Source organism: Maylandia zebra, linkage group LG6 (genome assembly GCF_041146795.1).
Source record: "Maylandia zebra isolate NMK-2024a linkage group LG6, Mzebra_GT3a, whole genome shotgun sequence".
In the NCBI taxonomy this organism is placed as follows: Eukaryota; Metazoa; Chordata; class Actinopteri; order Cichliformes; family Cichlidae; genus Maylandia; species Maylandia zebra.
This window is the reverse complement of record NC_135172.1, coordinates 27,163,048-27,185,970: the sequence shown is the minus strand read 5'-3', so window position 1 is coordinate 27,185,970 and position 22,923 is coordinate 27,163,048. Positions and strand designations below refer to the sequence as shown.

Below are 22,923 nucleotides of genomic sequence, written 5' to 3'. Positions count from 1 at the left end.
AATGTCCACAAATCCCATTAAAAAAACGTAAACAAGCATGTCATGAGCTGCCCAGGCTATCAGGTTTAGTCTAGTTTATTTTAAAAGAAATCTGCAGGGCACTATAGTTTTTGGCAAACACTGCTCAAATATAAAGAAAGTGTATTAGTTGGCACTCTCTTCAGCCACTGATTAATACGCTGATGTGGTTTGATCACTCATTACAGCAGCAGGATGGTTTATAGTGTGAGCTCTCAGAGCTAGCTCTAAAAATATGCTATCCAACCATGCTGGGAATGAAATTTTGTTTATAGACCTGCAACGAAGTATGTATAAATATTTGAACAGATCAATTACGCACACTCCATTATACATGCCATGTTTCAGTACCTTGTAAAGAGCGAAGGTCCTGACAGAGTAGGTGGCCAGCTCCACTGTGTCAAGCAGAGTGACCTGGATCAGGCCGTAGGTCTCTGTGCCACGTGTTGGCCAGTACTGATCGCACTTCACCTAAAATGGAAGAGGGGAGAAGCTGTGAGAGACGAAGAGCAGGTTGAATAATTCTTTGCAAAGATTTTGGTGAAAGAAAAGAGAAAGAAAAGAGCTGACGTGACTTTGAGTGCATGTGTAGAGGGAACAAAAAAAAAGAAAAGAAGGGGGAGAGGAGTGCTAAAGCAGATCAGTGAGAGAATTTGAGAGAATCAGACAGTAATGTACATACAGAGACAATCCAGCATATGAAAAGGGGTTTTAGTAAGTGTGTGTCTGTGTCGGGTGGGGTGGGCGTTTGATCATGCTAGTTAACTGCTATAGGTTGGTGGGCTCTCTCAAAGATCCACACCAGTGCTCAGAAAAGCCAAGAGATACCGAAAACTCATCCTTCACATATTCGATGCTGTACGTTGCTAATACATCGCAGCCCCACAAATCCCTACATAACCAATCGTAGCACACACAAAATCCCAGCATCCCTATCAAGCAAAACACTTTGATTTCCCCTGCACCCGGCAGTCATATTTGTAGTTCTTCGATTCGGCTTCGGAGACCACAGAGGAGGGAGGAAAAAAAAATCCCAGAGGAGATGAGGGGGGGCTTGGCAGAATCAGGCCAAACCAAACGTTATGTGCTGATCCCTCCAGTCCTCACATCAAAGACTGCAGGGAGCTCAGCTCAGCTTGCTCTGCATTCCACTGCTCCAGACTGGGGATTATGCGTTTTGGCCCGTGATGTTCAGGCTGTAATTACAGCTTTTCAACTGTTGTTTTCCCACCAGACCTTGAGAGACTGTGGGGACAGGAACGGTTGCCTGTGTAAGGAGGAGGGGGGGCTCACACTGACAGAGCATAAACAGGATCGCAAAAAAAATAAAATCCCTGGTGTGAAGACTATATTATCCATTGATTTATGAGGCTAGCAGCATAACTGTGCCCTGTTCTAGCGTGGTTTGATTGGTGCTAAAAGGAAGGATGCTGGCATCGTTCCCACAGTGGGACCATCTGTGATCATCTGTGCGCTTAATGCGTAAACACATAATGGTATAATGTTGAGAGGTGTTAAATGAGATTAAATAATTTTCTCCAACAAGCAGCCCACTACTCACTCAAACAGTACGTGCAGAGCTAGTGGGCTGATAATAAACAGCTAAGTATCTTCAAATTGAATGTTTTCATTTCATAACGCTGTTTATTGAATTTTGACAATTTACAGCTTCACAAGCTCAACACAAACTTGCTCTGCAGTGGAAAAAAACCCAAAAAACCCAACCGAAAAACAACCAAAAAATAAACCTTATGACAATGTGGCCAGAAAACAAGGACTACTTAATATACTACACAGTCACAAGACAGGAAGTGGAGGAAAATGCCCATTGTGGGTGCGATCATGCAAACCATAAACACTTATGTGCACTCTTTATGAACTGTATTAAAAGCAAAAAATAACATTTTTAACTAGTTAACTATGTGGTCAGTTTACAATACAATTTTTGCATTATCATCCAATGCATTATTTGCTATTGCTTGGAGAAAAAAAAGAGGAGGTGGGGAGGGAGCAGAAAAACTATAACAAAACGGGGGATAAAGGTAAGGAGAAAACCATGAGAAGTGAGTTTGTACTTATAAAGGGATTTTAGCAAAGGAGAGAAAGAGAGATCTTGCCTTAGAGAAGAAATAAGAGGGCATCTGAGGGTCAAACAGACACAACAGAGACAGTTGGAAAAAGTTGAAAAGGAAACAGTGTTTTAACACAAGGCACAGGTTAATAGGAAAAGAAGCACAAATGGGAAGAAAGGATAATTTTCTGAAAAGGTCTTTGGACATAATTGGTTAACACTTCAGTCATGATTCATACCTCAAGCCATTCATGTTCATTTTACTCTGACATGACATTCTCATTACACTGAATTTTTACTCAAGTGCACATTCTGTTAACAATAGCAAATGCCTCGAAGCCAGATTATTTTCTAATTCATTACTTACCCCAATTTAGCTGTACTTGTAATTCCTCCAGGTCTGGTTCATCAATCCACGCTATTTTTTTTGCCTTCTACTCTGATACACTACACGCCCATTCTGACTTCCCAAGAACATTTAGCTTGATCGTCATGCACTAAATGTTGTATTCCAGCGATTCCTCGCGTGTCCTCTTTTAGCCTATTCTGTTCACTCCACCTACAATCTATTGTCCTCGTGCATTCAAATAAAATAAAATGAAATAAAATAAAACTCATGTCTTTTTCTAGTCTCTCTGTATCTCCTCACAACATGCCACAACACCTTAGCTGTAATTTAGCTGTTTTGCACTTCTCACTCATTATGTCACTCTAACCATCAGTTATATATACACGCCTCCATCATGACAGCTTATGCATTAGTCGCACGTTGCACATAACTTGCTTTCTAATGTAAAGAAAAAATACTGACGATACCGATGATGAAAAATGTTTGTCCGTCAGCATGCCTGCTAATGCTGAAAAATATTTAGGAGCTCACTAACAATATTTCAGTACTAATTACCAACAAAACGACTCTTTTCCCCACAAACTTTAAAAGTTAATTCAGCCACAGAACATTAGCTTCCAGTTCGGAGTGACTGGACAGCATTGCATATGGTATAAAACAGCAGCTTTTGTTGGCCTACACATTCTCACTAACAAAAAGTTTAATTTAAGTTTCAATGATTGTGATTTTGTGGATACCAATTTAGACACAATTTTCATTTGAAGCTATCCAATGAAAACACCAGCCAATATTACCGTATTATTATCAGCTTATTGCCACAATAATGTAATAATAGTAGAAGTTTTAAGCCAAAACATTTTCTTGTTACCACCTTAACACATGGCGACCACAACGCTACCAAATAGTTCTACCTCACTGGCATCCTTGGTTTATAAATGTAAATATTAAGTTTACAAATTGTTAATACCTTTGTATTACTTGCTTAATATCTTGGTTATTATATTATTATCTGATTATGTTGTTATTATGAAACTATTACCCTACTATAAGAACATTACTGAGCTGTAATGGAGGCTGCGATAATATATTTATTGTTGCAGATGAACTCTATATATCATATTCTTTTCAGCTTGTGAAAAAGTAGATGCTTCATAATCAAAGACAAATAGATAACCTCATTAATTTTAACCAAACGTGTAACTTTTCTCCTATTTTATGCAGTGGACCTCACAATAGAGCTTACCCAGTTCTTATACTACATTTGATACATTTAATCTAATAATAAAACCACAATTTTTCTCATCTAGCCTTATGCTTTATCATGTCCTGCTCTAGTCTTTGGCTTCGTCTGTAATATTGTATTTGTACTCATTCTCTGTGATGCTCTCTCTATTCAGCTCTGCAGTCGTGCACACTCCCACCTTATTCCATTTCCTTACCCGTGATTTCTCTTCCAGCTTGGTCATCATGATGATGTTGGCTGTGTGCTGCTCCCAGACCATCCTCCAGAAGTCCCCGAAGGTCTCGGGAAGGGCGCCCTGAGTGGCAATATAGGCATTCTGACGGCGGTAGCCATCAATATAGTTAGCGTTGATGTAGTCACTGCCCAGGACACCTGAGTAATAAGAGAAAAAGTGGATGTTATTTAAGGTGGAGAAAAGAATAGAAACACATGTGTGCAAGTTGAATTGGAGAATGGATTAGATGGAAAAAGCAAATAAGGGAAAAGACAGAAAAACAGATGGGAGCAAAAGATACAGGCGGTGATGAAACACTCAATTCTAAGTCTGTATGCTGAGAGTATGGGAATGATGCATGGCACCGATTGCATCAAATTACTGTCTGCAGATGAACCTGATTTTTATTCTGTTCCATGTTGAAATAATCCAAGTCTACTACTATAAAGGCAGGTTTATGTGCAAGTAATAAAGGGTGAGGATCATGTGAGGTCATGGCAGGGAGATTAATGTTTTCACAGGGCCCAGAGGCCTTTGGTGTTGGATTGTTCAGCCGTCTTGTTTTATAATACATGCTAAGACGATCACGGGCCTAATCTGAGTATACTCTGGATGTGTCGCTTTGAATGGCAATATGACTGTAAGGCCGTCTCTGTGTAAGACTCGGCTGACACTGCTTGTCCTGGAAGGGATTGTGTGTGTGTGTGTGAGAGAGATGTGAAAGACTGTCTGTGTGTGTTTGATTTAGGATCAGGCCTGCTCATCTAGGGCCTAATACCATAATCCCAAAAATCACTGAGTCACAGCTCAAACATGCACACATACGCCAAAAACACCAAAGTACACACACACACACATACACTCAGGCACACATGCGTATGTTCAGCTGTGACCCGATTCTGCCGAAATGGGACCTAAAACTCCTTTTGAGCCTTCAGATGGCAGTTTACGTTTAAACAGATTGAAATCAATGAACAAACAGCAGGATGCTGACAGGAAGAAACTCCTGCAGCCGAGTCTCCTCCCGCAGCTTATTTTACGAGCACGAATCAGTCCCATACAGTTGTAAAATCCCACGCCAACATCGCAAACACACACACACACACAGCAGACACACACACTCAAATGACAGAGGAGCAAGAGGAATGCTTATACAACTTACTTTAAATGGGATGTGGACAGACGGTAAGAAGAGCTTCTAACATATGTTTATCAACCCCAGTCTTTAAAAGACAGCTTGCCTAAATTCTTTGCGCTACAACTTTACTGCAATGGACTACAACAGAAGCAATCTGCAGATAAAACACACACTCGCACTTTCCAGTCACTTGGTGGGAATGCTGGCTTGGCAGAAGGTCTGCGTTCAGCAACGCATGGAAGCGGCTGCGAGGAGAGTATATGTTTGTGCTCGTCCACATCTGGGCATATATGTTTTTTTGTGTGTGTTTATGCGTGCATGAAAGCGCTCGTGTGTGTGTGTTTGGACATGCTCAACAGTATTTGCATTTTCTTAGCTGGAAGAAAGACAGACAGCCAGGGCTCCAGGACAGGCGGGGGCGGAGGGGCTGCTCACACATGCTCTGCCCAGATAAGGCTCATCTGTTTGGGCTTGGCCTCCCACTGCCTCCCTCTCTCCACATTGGAGCTGCCAGTTTCTCTGCCTCGGGTCTTTCCCAGCTGAGGTGGGTGAGTGCTCTTCAAAATGCACACTGAGTACAGAACTATTTGTTTCTTCTCATTTTAAACCATTCAGAAAGCCCAAATCCAGGAAAATGGGCACACCATGAATAAATCGGTAAACAGTCTAAATAAAGCACGATCACACGCTATCTCCTCAGATATTAAATTGGTCAGGCCGGGTCCAAACCAGTCATATGACGTGGTAAAACAGTGGGGTAAGACACAGCAGTTGGTTAGATGGGAAAAAATGATTGTTTTCATTGTGTTTACGTAGGCTCAGCACTTGGTTTGTGATGCATGGGAACAGCCAGTGCAGAACAGCTTCGAACTATTAACATCCCATCTTTCACGGATAGAAGCTCTCACGCAAAAGTTCACACAGTCATATACACACATGCACAGTATGACATAACGCACTACTTTGCCTCCACACCCAAACTCAAGAATCACAACTTCATGCCCAATTTAAAGCCTAGCCCAAACCATAACTCTGCAACCAAATCGTAAACCTTAAATGGCCCTGAGAAAGTGACCAGAGTGGCCTCATTTCCTGAAACCATTACCGTAGCCATATAAAGACGGAGGTAACAGGTCATGCACACCCACACACGCACACAAACACAGCGGAAGCGTGTCCTACCCTCGATGCTGGAGAGTATAACTCTGGAGTGATCGTAGGCAATGACGTTCGCGTAGCGGTTCTTTGGTTTGTTGACCTCCAAGTTGGAGTTCTCCCACGTGAACTGTTGACCAGGATCGACTGACTGCAAGACATGCAAGCGAAGGTCAAACAAAGAACAAACATCAACGAGAAGCTGTTGCAGTTATATCGTTTCATGTGGCTTACCACAGTTGTTCTGTGCTCAATCATGTTTTTGTTACCAGAAATATTTTGGCGTTATTAAAGCAAGTGGGTTTCAGACAGTGAGACTAGCATGCAGTCTGTCAAAAACATTAGATTAAGATAAATGGCCGTGGCACGAATGATTCACAGGACTTGCAATGAGGAAAAAACAATCTTGCTACATACCACTTTTAATCCCCGTATGATTGTAAGGTACGATATGCTGCTTATGCGTGCACAGCATTGGCTGATTCTCTAAAATCACACATAAGCACCAAGCATTAGCACTTAAAATTTACTGCTGGCATCGATATCGCTATCTCTTAAACTGAACCTCAACGTGCAAGAAATTGGCATCCAGAACAGGAAGATTTTAACAGTTCCAAGAATCTGAGCTCACAGGCACCGGGGCAGGATCGTTGCAGCAAAACCCACTGTTAAAACCAACAACAAACTGAAAATTAAGAAGGTATTATTGATACTGTATAGGAACGTGGGCAACCATGATATCCCTTTTCAAGAAAGACTTTCCACTTTCAAAACTAGCTAAAAGAGAAAGACGATAAAAGCGCAACCAATAACCCTGGGAGAGAGGGGATGGTTGTGTTAGAGCAACACATTAAGTTCCTAGAGGGTAATTACAGCAACCATTGCTGTTAGCTGGGAGAGGCAGACATGAGGTCATTATAGGGCTGTCAATGGAGAGGGACGAAGAGGAGAGAGCCAGAGCAATTTAGCAATTCTGAATATTTTACGACACATAATTATGGTTTGGTTGAGGAAAAAGTGGACAGGAGCGGTACTGGATACGTGCACGTATCTGTGTGTGTGTGTGTTTAAGGCTGCTTTCCATGAGCAGCCGACATCATGTGTGCCTGATTATTACACCGCAATCATTTCTGGCCTCTCTCTCGCTCTCAGTCCCTCTTCCATCCATCTCTCTTGTTCCTTCGTTAAAGCTTCAGTACCGAACAAAGCACACAGTCATGCAGAGAGAATGTGAGGCTCAACAGAGTGGTTCCAGCTCACACCACAATTGCATACAGCTTCTCCCTCAATGTCTCCTCCATCCTCCTTTATCCTCTCTCCCAACACTCTCCGCCCCCCAAAAAACATTCTTGCTCTGTTTTTCTACTTTTTGCATAATGTGTCCTTGTCTTTCTCTATATACGTACTATATATCTGTCACACACAATTTGTCTCTCTTTTGCGGCAACCAATTAGTGCCTTATGCAGTCTCCTCCACCCAGAAGCCCTTGGCCTAAACACATTTTTTATGCAGGGAAAAGAAAACATTTTTACTCTTTTAACAGCTCTCCGTGGAGCTCATTGTAGCGCTATTTGCGACACAGCCATAATATTTCTGCTAATGTCTTTTTTTTGAGGGCCACAGTTCAGCACGACAAGTTCAGCCACACTGTTATCTCCAAGCAAATGGCTTTTCTGTTGTTGTTCCACATTAACTCTTCTGTAAGTTGAAGGAAACTAATCAAGAAGCGTCTATTTTACAGAGAACATTTGCCTCTTGCATCTCTTGGCGAGTCTGCTCTCTGTGGCTGCCGCTTTATTTCTAGCTCCCCTTTTCTCCACCAGAGTGTAGAAATGAGGGGTTGATAACCATCTGGCTGTAAGCAAACTCTCTTTGAGCTTGCAATTTCAATTTTCCTCTTATATTTGTATAGATAACAACAAGACAGCAGAGAGAGGGAGATGCGCTCGATTTTGTATCGTTCGACAGAGACGAATCCAAACGTAACTTAACTGTATAGTCAATGCGAGGCTTTAAATCTACTCGCGCTCGCTATCAGAACTGGAACTGAGCAAGAGCAAGAAACGGCAGGTCAATGATAAATATGCGAGTGTGTGCGTGTGTTTATGTGCATCAGATAATCAGCATTCGTACCTCGTACTCTTGAGAGAACTTGAGATTGTCATTTGCCTTGAGGCGCTCAATGTGATCTGCCAGCTCAGAGATGGGGACGGGCGGGTGACTTGCCATGCCTGCCGAGCACAGAAACAGAAAAAGAGGCGGTTTTGATACACACACAATTGAACTCCTTTGGAGGAAAACGTTAAGAGTTAGGATTCTCAAAGGAGGTGTTGTTTAGTGCTCGGTCCATGGACAGTGGAGGAAGCAAATGGAAGTGTTGTCTTTTTTTTTTTTTTTGGTTAAGTGACCGTTTTCTCTCCAGGCAGACAGAAGGAACAATGTGCATGTTCAGAAAGTTACTGAGCCACAATAACATGTCTTCAGAGGATACGCACACTGCTGGTGAAGATTTAAAAAAAGGCTATGACACAGGCAATAAAAAATTTAGCATGATTTTAATTTTGTTTTTTTTCAGTAGAAGTATTCCGGAGGCGTTTGATGAAATGTCAAGCAGCTTCATCCTATACGGGATGGATGGTTAGTTAGCATGGATATGGAGAAGGAAAAGAGTAGAAAAAATGGAAAGACAGAAAAAGAAAGAGAAAGAAAGAAAGAAAGAGGGGGACAAGGACCAACTAACTTGACAGACGCCGATAACCGCGGTACACTGATACACGGTAGGCTGAAAAGGGAAACAACACCACAGTTAATCTCATCAACACTGGCCACATATAGCATATTTTGCATGTGGATATTTCTCCCCAATCTACCTGGAGTCTGGAAGTTGATTCTGCGTAGCTCCACAGGATCAGTGGGATGGTGGGAGGACATCGCTTTGCTGCAGGGAAAACTGCCCTTTCTTCCTTCAGCCTCGGCTCTTTTCCTGGAAGAACAAACATAATTTACCTCAACCTGATCTACTTAAAATGCACTTAAAATGATGGACATAAACCAGCCGATGCAGTGCAGCTGTCACTCTTCCCATACATATCTTTATCCAACACACTGAATAAAGTGAGCTTGGGGGATTACAAATGTACAATTCAGCCAGTATACTTCTAGTTAATATATTGTCAATAAAGGCACACGGCAATAATCCTGACTCTTCTGGGTTCAATTTTCTAAATGATTCTTTGCAAGGAAATTGTCCCCGTAGGACAGAGGAAATGGTAATAAGCAGTGTTTGTTTACCTGTCAGGTTTGCTGGATCCACGTAGGCAGACGTGTAGATAAAAGCAGAGACAAGGATGAATAACATTAGTGTCCAATCAACAAACATCAGGGACTAAAGCATTGCTGAACTCATCATTCTCTTCCTCTCATTTAAATGGATAGGAATAATAATATGATCTTAAATATGCAAAACAGCACCTCCTGTAGCTATAAAGATCAACAGTAAATCTAAACACAAAAGCTTTTTCACACAAGGACACTACATACATATCAACACCTAGCAACTCTGCCCTGGAATGGTACAGCTTAAGAACAAGTGTGAAATGAATAGCTAGAAATCACCAGGAGTTGCACTCTAGGGCTGTACTGAGTATTAGATTATGACCATCAAGGTTAATAATTTTGCTGAGCTGCATCAGTCACACTAATTATTCATGTGCATTAACTAACCTCTAGCTAGAAGATTGGCTGGCGAGCTTATCGTGAATAGTGCTAATGGGTGATAATGTTATCTTTCACTTTTCTCTCATGCTAGCTAACACTGCTCCCTATATTTGGCTTTAAATGGGCGTTACTGTGCAAATACTTTATTTATTTTTATTTGCAGTTTTCTTCAAAAATGGGAAATTGGTGCAACAATTTATTGGAAGTATATAAACTCAGTATATAAGACAAAAACAGACTTTGCTTCTAATGAGCTTGAAAGTCATTATTTGGTGTTGCCATCTCTTTTCCTCAAAACACACTCTTAGGCAGCTTTCTTGTAGTTTCATTAAGTAGTCGTCAGGAATAGTTCTCCAGGCTTCTTGAAGGGCTTTCAAGTCTCTTGTTTGGATGTTGGCTTTATTTTTGTTCCATTCTCTGTCAAGAGGATCCCGCGCTGCTTCAATATTGTCAATAATGACGTTCGGGCTCCGGGGAGGCCAATCCATGACTCATAGTGCTCTGTTGTCTGTTTTTCTCTCCAGGTTTGTTTTTGTTGCACTGGCAGTGTGTTTGGGCGTCATTGTCACGCTGATGGTAGTTTTCATGATTCCATCAATTTTGACATCACCAGCGGAAATGAAGCTCCGAACCATGACAGAGGCTGTTTATAACGAAAGATGGCTGAAAACAGTCATTCCTGTCACTCCAGAAGACCCGTTGCCACTGATTTTAGGTCCAGTTCTTTTCTCCACTTTTCCTTCCTTACGAGTGGCTTCTTGACAGCCACTCTTCAACTGAAGCCATTTCTCATAAGGCTTCAGCAAACAGTAGATGGATCGCGTGAAGGACCAGATGCATCTCTGAGGTCCTGGAAATGTTCTTATTTCTTAAAGACATCATTTCAGATGTTTTTAAACCTGTGCACTCGTCCAGTTTTCTCAGTTTTTTTAAGGGCAGCTCGTACACCATTATGAGATATGAAAAATGTTCAGCTAATAGCTCTTTGGGAATCACCTTAGAGGTGAATGACCTTCAGAAAGCCTGAAGAAGCATTGCTCATGACTTTTGCACAGTACTGATGATGACAGAAAAAAATACATATCTATGAAAACCTCAAATTTAAGCTTAGCTATTATTAGTATAAATAATTATAAATATTTCACCATACATTTAACCCACTGGTTTAACCTTTAAAGCAACAAGGAAATGCTGATTTTTTTATTCATTTAGAAATATAAATGATGTTCACACAAAATGATAGATCTGACAACTGATGTAAACGATAATAATCTGTATGCACATCTCTGAAAGAAAACTGACACTGTCTGCTGATTAGGATCTTTTTCTGTCACACACTGCTTGATAACTTGTAGGAAATATTCATGAAATGAACAAAAAAGATACATTAAGTGATGGAAATGGATAAACCCCTGCAGAATAACTGTTGTCCCTACTATAAAGACTTATGTGAAGCTTTAAATTCTTTTCTCCATATTCAGCAAAACTCAAAATCTCTTTTGTTTACAGCTTTCTTTGTGTCAGCATTCAAATGTACTACTGAACAGCGTTTATTTCTGTTTTCCTCCATCGTGCTGATCTTACCTCTTGAAGAGGAGAATGGCAATGACGATGCAGACAATGAAGATCACAGCCAGCACAGGCCCCACCACCCACAAAAGACCCTCCTCCTCATCAACAATTGGTTGAGGATCCACATATGATGATGTCACAGGATCAGAGTAAGGGCTGGTTGAATACATAGTCTGCAAGAGACCAAGGGTTTAAGCAGTTACACGTATAAATTAAACACCAGTGTACCCAGACGGTAGATTTGTTCGGGCGTGTTTGCATCTGCACTCACATTCTCGGAGAGGTCGAGCAGCGCCAGCACAAAGAAAACATAGTCTTGTCCGTTCTGCAGTGGACGGTTGCGAAAGTCGCCGTAGTTTCGGCCGTCCCCTAATGTGAATTCAATGGGCAGAGTCTTGAAGTGAGCGGTGACATAAGCCCTGGGATCTGACTGGCTAGCCTGTCTGCGGATGCGAAGGGCTCGGCTGACGCTGGTTCTGTTGATCTCTCTGAGGAGCTATGAGGAAAAACAAAACAGAGAAAATGAGCAGGCAGGTTCAGAGTTTAGAGGAGATGGGGAAAATTGACAGAAAGGAAACAAAGAAACAAAAAAACGTCTGACACAAATACGTGACATAAAAATAGGACAACAACCTGCAAATGCTGGTTGCACCAAGTTCAAACAAAGGGCATGACCAGATCATCAGTCTGCTTCAAACTCCCCCCTCCCATCCCAACCCACATACAAAAAAACCTTCAGAAAAAAAGGTCAGTTTTGACAATTTTACCCCAAACAAAACCCTCATTATTGTAGAAACAATGGACTGTACAGTGCAATATCACCTTAGCCCAAATTTGTTCATCAACTGAATTGCTGCCACATTTATCCACTGAGACAGTAGGCGCCATAAAACTCTATTGACTCAATTGCTTTCAGAGCAGAATAATGAGGTGGTGAAGTCTTTAGAAAAAGGCAGGGAGTGGAATTAGATGGGAAATGGCATGTGAAAGCATTGTTTAGAGTGAGCAAGGAATGGATGGTTAGGCCGTTTGCCTTCACGTAACAAGGCACAGTCTGATAAGTCTGATACAACAGACAAAAAATCTGCATCGCATTTAACAGTTATTACCCCCATCATCCTGATTAACATAATCATTCCCCCCCAGCATCGGTATTACCTTATAACAAGTGTGACCATTATTTAGCTTTTTATTTTTCCTGCCTGCTGCACGTCTCACCTCATCCAGGTTCATTTGGTCAGGGTCCTCCCAAGGATTCAAGAATTTTCCCCCTCTCTGCTTCTTCAGCGGCACCACTACCACAAAATAACCCCTGAAACACAACATGCAACTGGGATCAGGCCTGAGGAAGCACACTCCAAACTGCACAGTTTCTTAAGAACCGTCAGTGTTCTGACATTTAACAGAATACTTTAAAAGGATTTCAGACACAAAAGTATGGAGGCATTTGATGTTACACTTTATTTATTCTCGATGTGTATGGAACATGATGGACACACCTGTCTATATAAAGACCCATAATTCACAAAAACAAGCCATTAAGTTAAGAAACTCTAAAGCCAGCAATTATAATATTGTTTTAAAGCACAGAAAAGGATAGGGGCATAAAACTTTCTAACGCTATCAGTGGTACCACGGGCACAAAGGCCATGTACAAGGATAATCATAAGGATGGTTGTCAGGTCAAGTGGAATAACTGAGCAGGAATAGTCTTGGTCTGGAAAGTGACTTAAAACCACAAGATCATTAAACGGAACTTCAAAGGTGCTCTTCAAAGATGAAGGAAACTCCCTGGAAGTAGAACTCCATTAAACTGGCCTTCATGGTAGAGAAGCAAGACAGAAGTCACTTCTGAAAAATGCATATCAGAGCCTACTTGGAGTTTGCCAAATGGTGCACTGTGAAGTCAGATCTCCAAGCATCTGGCAAACACAATGCACTGACTCATTTCATCTCTATAGTAAAGCATAGTGGAGGCAACATTATGACATTGCTTCTCTGTAGAAGGAAAAAGGAGAGAGGACAGAACTGTGGGGAAGACGCATGCAGCCAAATTCAAAAGTACAAATGTGTTGTTCACAAGAGCAGTCGTAACTTTAATTGCATAACAGGGCTAAATACATGACCTGGACCTAAATTGTAGCCATTTAAATTTTTTCATAGATTTTTTATCCATTTAATTCTTTGAAAATTAATTTTATGAAAAGTTAAAAAAAATTGTAGTTACTTTCTGAGCATAAGAAAAAGTGGTTGGCAATTTCTATTACAAACAGACTCAGGCTGTTTCAAGTGCTTAGCTAAGCTAAGTGGCTGCTGGTGACAGAAAAGTGCTATTGATCCTCTCATCTAACTCTGGGTGTTATCTCTACTTTAAAAGAGTATGCAGTATCTGACCATCAATATGATATACATTATACTAATATACATTAGTATGTTGCTGTAGTTGTAGCTGCTGTGAAACAGTATAGTACGTTGAAAGTGTGTGGCATCTGCTGGGAGAGAACTACTAATACAGTATGCGGCCTCATGTTGAATCTGACAATAAGAATTTGTAAAGAGGGAATAGTATCCAAATCGATACGTATTTAAATCCAGTTTGTGTTTTTGGATTATTTTGACATTTTGAGTGACCATCTTGTAAACAATAAAAGAGTGGAAAACCCCCCCACCCCAAAACACTACTGAAGTGACAGAGAAAGACAGACTTCTGGAAAATAGCTGTGAGAAGCAGTATGCATATTTAAACATGTATGGCTATTTGGACTTTGTATCTATATTTATTATTGGTGCCAAAAAGCAGATAAAATGTTCAGTAGTGGGGATTCGTTTGGTCTGTTGAGGGAGTTCTCAGACTTGTTGTAAGCTCCGAGACATAGTAAAATGACCTCACAGGGTCCGTAGATATATTGATACAAAGTAATAATTTAAAGCTTTCACAGTTGGTATTTAGGATAACAAATCCACTCTGTCTACATGCTTTAAGTCTTTCCTACCTGACTTTAGCTGTGGTCTGTACAGTCGGTAGCTGCACAGTCACCATGCCATCTGCATTAGTCTTTCCTACTACAATAGGTTTGGTTTTCAGGATGTCTGGAGCGGTGGTAGTAGTGACACGGTGCTGCAGGCCCCCAGCGCTGTTGGCTCGGTTGGTTAGCAGAAAAGAGTACTGAGTGTCTGGCTCCAAACCAGTGATCAGCTTCTGAGTTTGTTTGCCATCCACTTCCACAGACTGGCCCTTCCCATACAGGATCTGAAAACACCACAAATGCACATACAGTAGAGGTCTAAATAGGAAGCCTAGTTTTGCCTTACACTTAGCTGATTAGAATAAAATTATGCTTATATTGTGCAGTTCCTCCAATGGAAGTAGAAACCACAAAGGATGGATTGCACTGACAATGAAGAAAATCAAGTTGTGATGCTATTTTGTTATAAAAAATACCAGTTCATGAATATTTGTTTACCACAGACGTGAGAGGTTTTGATGTTCTATGAATTTTCTCTTCATATTTAATCTGTAAATATGTATCAAATGTCTGTGTATTTACATTTAACTACGTTATGACTCCAAGATGGAGTGAAAAGATTTTGACATAAATTGTGGCAATTGTGAGATAAAAGTAACAGTATCTTCCTTTGTCTGTTAAGGAGCCAGACTTCATTATCTTTTCTTGACAGGAAGAGTGAAGTTTCATAGATAATGAGTGGTTGGAAATATGATTCCTCATAATTAATCTGCCATATACAACTGCAAAACATGCAATTCTGAATTTAATCTCAGGCTTTTATCAAGGTCCTGCTTTTTCAGCTTATAAACGTTAAACTGCATGAGGCACGGCTAATTTTTATACCTACTAACAAACAAATATACATCTCCTTACAGTGAACGGCTGGACAGGGTTCTTATCACGGATCTCCCAGGACAGCAGGACAGAGTTCTTCATGGATGCTTTTACTCTGAAGTTGGTGGCAAAAACTACGGGACAGAAAAAGAAAAAAAAGAAAGGAGTATTAATGTGGCCCAGCATTCGCAGTTACGGTCTCTACTGTCCAGTCCTACTGGTCTTACCTGCGTATCATTCTCTAGTACCAGCCTCATGCTAGCTATTTGCTCTTATTAACACACAGGACTGTGATTCCTGCCCAAGACCCAAAACTCTTACCTTGCTTTAGGAAAAGGATGTTGGGTCTAAGGCTACAGTGACAAGACAACGAAAAAGGACACTTAGGATGCAGCCACAAGATGTCTCATGTTCATGTGGGACTTTGCTTGATTTACTCTCAAATGTGCTGTTTGGAAGTGTGTCTAGCATCCTGAGCCTGGTGAAGATGGGTCGTTAGAATGTGAGTGTGAGCCTACCTTGGTCTAGCCGTTGGGTCCTAAATTGGACACTGGGGCTGTAAGGCCCAGGACCGACAGCTGTGAACGCACACACCCTGACATCATACACAGTATCGGCACTCAGACCCTCCAACAAAACACTCGACCTTTGAGTGGGCACCACAACCTCTGTAGCGTTTCCCCGACTGTTTATATCCTTGTATAGCACCGAGTATTTCAAAATTTTCCCATTTTGCTCAATCAGCGGGACTGTTTTCCACGCCAGCCGAAGCGAGGTGGCAGACGCCTCTTCTGAGATAATATTTTCTGGATATCCACTCGGGACGTCTTCTGGAGTAGTCACCTCTTTTACAGCCTCTTCTCCATAGCCCATCTTGTTGCGGGCTGACAGTCTGAACACATAGTTAGCACCCTTGTGGATATCCTGGGCAGTGTAGCGGTTTTCCTTGGGGGTAAACCCAACCACTGTAAAAGGGAGAACGTCAACGCGGCCGAAGGTGAGGCGGTACCCCAGGAGCGGGGTGGCTGGACTGGGAGGGGGGTACCACTGAAGCAGGGCCGTACCCGAGTCAGTGGCACTCACTAGCAGTTTGGGCTTCTCGGGCACTACGAGGGAAAGGAAAGAAACAGGAGAGAGGGAGAGAATAATGAAAAGAAAATTAGACGGTAATTACAAAGCACATTATTCATTACCTCGAGCAAAACTGCACAGTACGATTAATACAGCACCCGTGGCTTCTTGTGGCACAGCAAGGTGTGAGACCATTTCAATGGGCAATAATTATCATTAGTGATGCCAAACTCTCAAAGACAATCAACTACGTGTGTCATTTATTTCAACCTCTGTGTCTTTGTGTATGGTTGGGTCTGTGCAGACACACTTACATGGCGGGGCGGTGCACACAGTAACAGGTTTGCTGCGAGCGCCATCGCCCTTGGCAGTGTAAGCCCCTACTGATACAGAGTAGGCAGTATCTGCCTTCAGGTCCCCAAGCACCACTTCCTGCAGAACAACAAAAAGCATTGTCAGCGACAAAAGGCCACTAATTTTTGTTTGTCCTCGGGATAATGAGCAGTCACTGCTCAACAAAAAGAGACTCAAGGAGGGTGCGGTTAAAGCAACACAAAGAGGTACAGCAAAAGCGTACAGTCTTTGTGCCTGACAGTGTGACTGTGCAGTTATTCAGCTCACTTCTGCACAAACAATATCAAGACGTGTACGGATACTCTTGTTTAAATCATTTTTTAAACTCAAAATATCGTTTACCTACAAAGAAATTAAAAACTGATTTGTCTCCATATAAACACATATATTTTGTTAATTTCTTAGTATGTGTGTAAATCGTATATATAACAAGAATATTTTGGTGATACAAAAAATGACTCATATTATCAGTCATCTGTGGGGGTTTTTTTAGGTCCCTTTATTAAATATATTCTCTTTTCTATGTTCCTGGTGAACACGCAATACAGAAATAGAAATGTGTTCTTGCACGACGTTTAAAGACTTAATTTTAAAGCTCCAGTCTCATAAATATGACTCATCTACTTTTTTTTCTTTTTCTAACATCAAATAATATGCACAAATAAATGTTTACTCACATATACTGTTGAGTCATCGTATTCCCACTGAATGATGAAGCAGCAGGAGGAAAAAAAAGAAGAGAGAAACACATTATGAGTAATAGTCAAAAGGACTTTTTTTTTTATCTGCATTTAACAAAATCTCCAGTTTAATTTAAATAAAACGTAATAACACACATTAAGGCTGTTTAACCTTATCAGATTGTAAATCTTATTTTAGGAATTCTGTGAGTCAGGCTGTGTTCACATTACTTTTAGAGTTGCGATGGGAAAAATTCTCACATTTACCAGAAAACAAAACAAGAAGAAACAAATGCTAGCTCCACTTACTCGAAAGAGTAAGAGTCAGAAAATAGTTTACCCTTACTGAAAAAAGCGCATTTTTAATGTTGAGTTTAGATGTTAAAGATGTAAAGTACGATACTTAACACTGTGGTATTTTCTTTACCAACGGACTTTGGCTGACATGACATTTGCTTGCTTTTGCTGGCACATAACATGAGTTACTAGCTGTTATTACTACTTGGACATTAGTGGAGTTACATAACATGTGATGAGAATAATGATTTTGTTCTCACGTCTGTTCGCTAAGTGTTTAGCTACGGGTTGCGGACTGTTGACTTAGCACAATCAGGAGAAAACACTGATTCTCAAATACAAGTAAGCCCACAGCTGGGTGAAGAGATTTAGACAACAGAGAGGGTGCATTTAAGCAAAATTTAATTTGGATCCTTTTTAGTTGATGTCTCTATAACTGTTGATTCTTTAAAATTGTGGTGAGGGTTTGAAGGTTCTTTCATTTCTAAAGGGTAGAAAAAGTCTGACATTCGCCGACCTGCACAAAGATGGACCAGCTTGTTTCCCGTATTCATGCAAAACTAAGCGTACTGGTTGCAGGTATGAGATATTATACAGACAAATAAGAGAGTTAGCTTCTTATTTAGCAAATGTGTAGTCACTAATTCTGTTGTCATAGTGTTGTTTCCTGCTATTTTAGTAATATTTCCTGCTTTGTTGGGTTAATTTTGCTTCCTTTGCCTCTGTCTTGTTGTCCTTCTTGGCGCTTCTTTTTTTTTTTTAAACTAACAGTTGTTACACATTTCCTGTTTTACTTTAAAAAGTTGGTCCTCTCATGTGTTCTTTTTCCTCCCTACTTGATTGTCCTCACCTGTGCTGATTATACACATCTGAGTCTAATCCCTAGTTAGTCCTCACTGACCTTTCTTCTGTTTGCTCTTTGCTGTTTCTTATGGTTCTCTTTGTGTTTCTGAACTTGTGTTAATGTATTTTGGACTTAAATAAAAAGCCTATATTGTCCTATATTTGGGTCCTAATTCCAGCACAACACCTTCTATGACAGATGGTGTTTGCACAATTGAAATAAGATACTTTATTGTCTTAATGGCCACATCGTGGTTTTTGACATCTGTATAATATGTCCAAGGAAACCTACGTGCTGCTGAACTGAGCTGACTGTGCTAATAATCAGCATTACCATGTAATATAATTTATCTCATAATGTTTTATATTGCATTTATAGATTACTTATTTACAGATTACCCATTAAGGTAATATTCTCGGGTTACCTGTGAGTCATCTATGAGGATGTCCTTGATGAATGGCTGACCCTGAGGTTCTCCGTAGTTCATCCTCACATAATGGACTTGGTAGCCTCGGATCAGACCGTGCTGTCTTTCAGGTGCAGGGGCTCGCCATTTCACCCTAACAGCCGAGGCGTTCACAGTTTCTGCCTCCACCCCTCGTGGAGGACCACTTGGAACTACAAATGCATTTTTGGATAGAAGTCAAGGGTCACAGATGATGGGCAGTTAAACCTCTCAGTTAAAGGCCTTCACTTTAGTGAAGTTTCTTTCTAGTAAAAAAAAAAAAATGCTTTCAGGGGCAAAAACAGCCAAAAGCTAAAAAAAGGTGAAAAACTACAACCCTACAAAAAGTCTAAAACAGCTCTGATGTCAGGGAAAAAAAGTCAAAATAGTAAAAAAAATGAGAGCGCTTGAGGAAAAACATGGAGGAAAAAAGCAGTGGAGGATAAGAAGCAAATGTAGAAAAGATAAGAATGGCAGATAGAAAAGGATTTGTTGCCAGGGGCAGATAAATAGTGGCAGGCAGTCAAAGAGAAAATACTGTTATCAAGAAAAACCTCTCCCGTACTGCCAAGAACTACACTTCTTTCCCCAAAAAGCAAAAATATACAAAAAGAAGGAAAAAACTCCAGCCACCTTTATCTATTTGACAGACCCACCCACAAGCACAAAGAGTACTGGAATCAAAAATATAACAAATTACTCTAGATACAATAAGACACTGCACTGGTTTACATTAGATGTATCAAAATAATTGTAAAGGTACTGGAAATGATTTGGTAGGACAGATTACTGGTGAGAAAAGCCAAGGTGAGGAAAGATTGAGGTACACCGACAGCCTTGTTATTGTTAGAGGGGACTATTGCTAGCTTTCGACAGGAAAATCTCAGCAATCCTTTTAGTAAAAAGAGGGGCTTTTAGAAGAAAGGGAAAGGTGAGGAAAAAAGATGCTGGTTCAAAAAAATAAAAGCGGATAATGCCAGCTGCTGCAGGAAAAAAGGGGACTGCTGCTGACAAGAGAAAGCAGTGGTGAGGGAGATTCTGTATGTTGGCAGATTCTGGTGGTTACAAAGGAAAAATAAAGAGGAGGTTTTCACTGGAGGGTCTGACAGTGGTTCACAAATGCATTGTCCGTTTAAATTGCAGCTCAAGAACAGAATAAATGAGTTTACTGGCCAGTAGAACAAGCTTGCTGTTAGTTTAGGGTGCTGCTTGGTTAGTAAGTTAGAGGTAGCGACTATTAGTAGGGAGGACCATCCTATTTTTATTTGTATCTTTTGTTGGAAACATACCATCTTCCTCAGTGCGGATAAGAAGCTGTAAACTTTCTGGTCCATCCCCAGCTTCCGTCTGTGCCCTCACGGTTATGCCGTACTCAGTCCATTTCTCTAGGTTTTCCAGGAGATACGGAGAACTTTCCGGAGAAATTCCATCAATTCTTTTTGATGTTTTGTTGCCCTCTGTAGTGGCATACTGGATGGAGTATCCTGTAATGATGCCGTTCTGAAACTCCACAGGTGGTGGTGCCCAACTTACCAGGACGCTGGTAGAACTGGGACTGGTGCATTTGATGTCCTGGGGAGGTGCTGAAGGAACTGATTGGCCAGTTTTGAGGAGGCACAATAGGGGTTGTTTGGGTAAATGTTATTTGGTTGTGTGTACAAGTTGTTATTGGTGGGTGGAGAGGTGAGTGGAGAAGTGAGGTTTGCCATGGGGGTGAAATTGAGCAGATGAGAGACAGAGAGCAAAAGACAAAGAAACACAAAATGAAAAAGAAACTCTGGAGAACTGAAGCTCTTTTGAAAAATGACCATAGAAATTAAAAGATGGTTGAACAGAGATACTGAAATGATGGGTGTCAACTTCTGTTTGGTAGCAATGTTTGATTAATGAAAACGAGTGAATGACAAAAACACTGACTAGAGCTTGAAACACACATACCTTCCCATAATTTGTCCTTACAGCCTACAAGCCTCTGTGGTCCATGTTGGACTTCTCATGTCTATCTGCCAACCTCGTCTTACCTTGTTTTACTGAGTCTCTTACGGACCTCAGATTGGTAGCCAACAAATGAAGTTTTTCTGGCAATCTTAAAAGAATTGCTTAGTACTGTATGCAAAATACATCAACTAAAGCTAAGTTCTTGAAATAATTATTGGTCTTTTATATATTTGTTGAAATATCAATTCTGAGGTCAGCTCCAGCTATGGTCTTGATTCATGATGGCCCCTTTTTGACAATGCAACAATGCCACATATGTGTCTAATTAAAATTGCAGCAGAGAAACCTACGTGATTTAGCATTACATGTATTTGCTTTTGCATTGTCAAAACTGGATCTTGTTTCTCTTTCGCTCTCACAAACACCTTCACACTTTCACACACTGCAGTCTGTGCAGGTAGACCTACGTGTCTGTGGTGTGTCAATGGACACTTCATTGGTATATGCCCCAATTCCATTTTTGCTTTTGGCAGCTAGCTGGAAGGTGTAGGTGGAAAAGGGCTTCAAGTTCTTGAGCAGGTAGGATGTGGCGGGCTCAAAGCTCACTTTTTTCTGAAGGGACAAAAAGACAAGAGTTAACTTTTTATAACTAGATCAATAATGATATCAAATTAGTATCACTTTACACAATCGTATTTGAATTTGTTATTGTCTATCCACCTACCAATGTGATCAGAATTTTAGGGACACTCATTAAGGGCATGGATGTCATGGTATCTTGGAGCTTTTAATGATTTCTTTCAACTTTTCATTTTTTCAGGTGACTGATTTTACAGCATACATCTTTAGTGACTGTTTGCTGAACTGGCAGAATTAGCAGAGTTTGTTTGAAATGGTTGGTTTCCTGAGACAGAACTGGCTGATCCACAAATTTTCAATAGAGTTGATGTTGGGGCTTTGGGAAGCCCTTCCAAAAACGTAACATCAAACATTTCAAAAATGGTTTTGATGTGTGTTTGGGATCATTGTTCTGTTTCTTTACTCATTTTTCCCATTGTTTTAAAAAATTGGTCAATCCAACAACTGCTGTGAAACTAATCCATGTTATGCGGGAAAAGAGAAACTACCAGTTGTAACCAGTCACGATCACCAATGATTAAAAGAATCAAGATTCAAATTGAGCCTGTTTGCGTGCCCTGTTGAGCCTGTGTGGACTCGAGAAATAAATAAATCATTAAATTCAAACTTGTGCACTCAATTCATGTTTTTTAAAGTCATTAAAGTTTTCTTTTCTGTACAATCATACCACCCTGAAAACTGAACAGTTCAAAGAAAACATTCAACGTCCAAAATGATCATGACATTCATACCAATGATGGGTTTAGGTAAACTTCTGACCACAACTTTACCTATAAAATTATACATTTATGAAAACAGCCCATTTAGTGACAATTTTTTTTATCTCCCCATCTTTACCTCTTCTGTGTTGTCAGCTCGTCGGTAAACAAGTTCATATCCTGTAATCTGGTTATCTGGGCCACCCTGGGTCGTTGGAGCCACCCAGGACAACAGGATACTGGTTTCAGACTTTGCCTCACCCTTAAAATCTAATGGTTGAGAAGGAACTAAAGGGGAAGAGGATTGTTTAAAGAACACTAAGACTACATAATCTTAACCATTATATGCCATTTGCTTCTCTTATTTTACCTCCAGTCTTGGCTATAATCTGCAGGTCCTGGGACAAGGGGCCATCTCCTACAGAGGTAAAGGCCAGCACTCGGATGTAATAAGTCTTGTTAGGAGTCAAATCCTGGATGGTGATGAAGCTGGATCCACGCACCATCTGCTTCTCCCACTGCACAACACAATGCATGAATGCAAGCAGGCACACAGATACACTCTCATACCTTATACATCTTGGCAACACAAGTTATCATCTGTTATGCATAAATAGTAACAATAACAATAAGCCAA

General features: G+C 40.7%; 1 protein-coding gene across 25 annotated transcripts in view; it reads right to left on the bottom strand.

Moving 5' to 3' along the window:
- The window catches only part of ptprdb (protein tyrosine phosphatase receptor type Db), a 162,269-nt gene that overhangs the window by 13,891 nt on the left and 125,455 nt on the right, over positions 1–22,923 (bottom strand). For 13 of the 25 annotated variants that reach the window (XM_076884960.1, XM_076884967.1, XM_076884966.1 and 10 more), the window contains 21 exons: positions 22,657–22,804; positions 22,426–22,574; positions 21,417–21,561; positions 20,301–20,603; positions 18,991–19,184; positions 17,423–17,449; positions 16,706–16,823; positions 15,839–16,426; positions 15,360–15,454; positions 14,472–14,728; positions 12,697–12,790; positions 11,750–11,974; positions 11,491–11,651; positions 9,481–9,492; positions 9,060–9,172; positions 8,930–8,971; positions 8,323–8,420; positions 6,216–6,339; positions 3,878–4,053; positions 2,136–2,159; positions 370–489 (listed from right to left, as the gene is read on the bottom strand). In XM_076884960.1, coding sequence (XP_076741075.1) covers positions 370–489; positions 2,136–2,159; positions 3,878–4,053; positions 6,216–6,339; positions 8,323–8,420; positions 8,930–8,971; positions 9,060–9,172; positions 9,481–9,492; positions 11,491–11,651; positions 11,750–11,974; positions 12,697–12,790; positions 14,472–14,728; positions 15,360–15,454; positions 15,839–16,426; positions 16,706–16,823; positions 17,423–17,449; positions 18,991–19,184; positions 20,301–20,603; positions 21,417–21,561; positions 22,426–22,574; positions 22,657–22,804 — 3,213 coding nt within the window. The remainder of the gene's footprint in view (positions 1–369; positions 490–2,135; positions 2,160–3,877; positions 4,054–6,215; positions 6,340–8,322; positions 8,421–8,929; positions 8,972–9,059; positions 9,173–9,480; positions 9,493–11,490; positions 11,652–11,749; positions 11,975–12,696; positions 12,791–14,471; positions 14,729–15,359; positions 15,455–15,838; positions 16,427–16,705; positions 16,824–17,422; positions 17,450–18,990; positions 19,185–20,300; positions 20,604–21,416; positions 21,562–22,425; positions 22,575–22,656; positions 22,805–22,923) is intronic. The other 12 variants (XM_024802787.2, XM_024802788.2, XM_024802789.2 and 9 more) reach the window with 5 other exon arrangements.